Below are 1,096 nucleotides of genomic sequence, written 5' to 3' on the forward strand. Positions count from 1 at the left end.
TAGCTTATCCCGACGCATCCTCTCTAGGAGCCTCATCACCCAGTCAACCTGGAGCTCAATAAAAGGCGGCGCGTTGGTCTGCGTCGTCGGCCCTTGCGGCCCATACAGCACGAATGCATTGGGCATATTGGGGATCATCATGCCAAGGTACGTGCTGATACCGCTTCTCCAAACATCTTTGAGCCGAACGCTGTTCTTGTCACGGATGTTCATGTTCAGCAGGCTACCTGTCACGCCGTCGTAGCCGGTGGCCATGATGACAACGTCCAAGTCGTGGTGTGTAGCAACATCAGAGCTACCGGCGAGAATCCCATGCCTGTCAAAGGACTGGATCGGCGTCTCCTTGAGGTTCACCACTTTGACATTCGGTTGATCCAGCGCCTCGTAGTAGTTCGTCTCGAGATTGACGCGTGTTGATCCGAACCATTCAAACTGCTGCAAAGGCGCGACGATGTCCATTTTGTCGGGGTCCGTCATCCGGCTTCGCGTTTTTCGAACCCAGAAATCGTACAAGCATGCGTTGGCCTTCTCGTCAAGGACAATATCGCGATAGTTTGACTGCGTGAGGCCGAGGCCACCTCTGTTCCACAATCGCTCGAACAGGTCGTTTCGTTCGGTCTCGGTCGCGCGGAGTAGCGAGTCAGAATTCTGATTGTACGGGAGGGCCGAAGACGAGCCGAACTTGGCCTTTGCGAATATGGCATCGTAATAGTGTTTCATCTCCTCTGACTCTCGGTACGACAGCTGTCTCTGATGCATCGGGACCGCGATACAAGGGTTGCGGACAAAAACCGTCAGCTCGCAGTCGAGTGGTGCAAGCTCCTGCACGATTTGCAGACCGGACGCGCCTTGACCGACGATGCCAATCTTCTTGCCCGTCAGCGAGAGATTGTCGGGCCAAGCGGACGGGTGTATAATAAGCCCATCGAACAGGTCTTGGTTTGGGAAAAGTGGCGTGTACGGCTTGTTCATCGAGCCGCATGCGAATATCGCATACTTGGACGTCGCACGTAGCCCCTTGGTCGTCCTAAATTGCCAGCGCCCGGCCTCGGTGTCGTACTTCGCCTCGTCTACCTGGGCGTCGAAAATGGTGTCC

At 55.4% G+C, this 1,096-nt stretch overlaps 1 protein-coding gene across 1 annotated transcript; it reads right to left on the bottom strand.

Annotated features, from left to right (window-relative positions):
* Positions 1 to 1,096, bottom strand: CTAM01_17377 (cyclopentanone 1,2-monooxygenase; the record flags this gene model as incomplete). The annotated part of the gene is made up of 1 exon (XM_060533361.1): positions 1 to 1,096. A coding segment is annotated over one exon (1,096 nt), but the record flags the coding sequence as incomplete, so codon positions are not given.

The sequence above is a fragment of the Colletotrichum tamarilloi genome (genome assembly GCF_030869305.1).
Source record: "Colletotrichum tamarilloi strain Tom-12 chromosome Unknown Scaffold_576.1, whole genome shotgun sequence".
NCBI classification, from domain to species: Eukaryota; Fungi; Ascomycota; class Sordariomycetes; order Glomerellales; family Glomerellaceae; genus Colletotrichum; species Colletotrichum tamarilloi.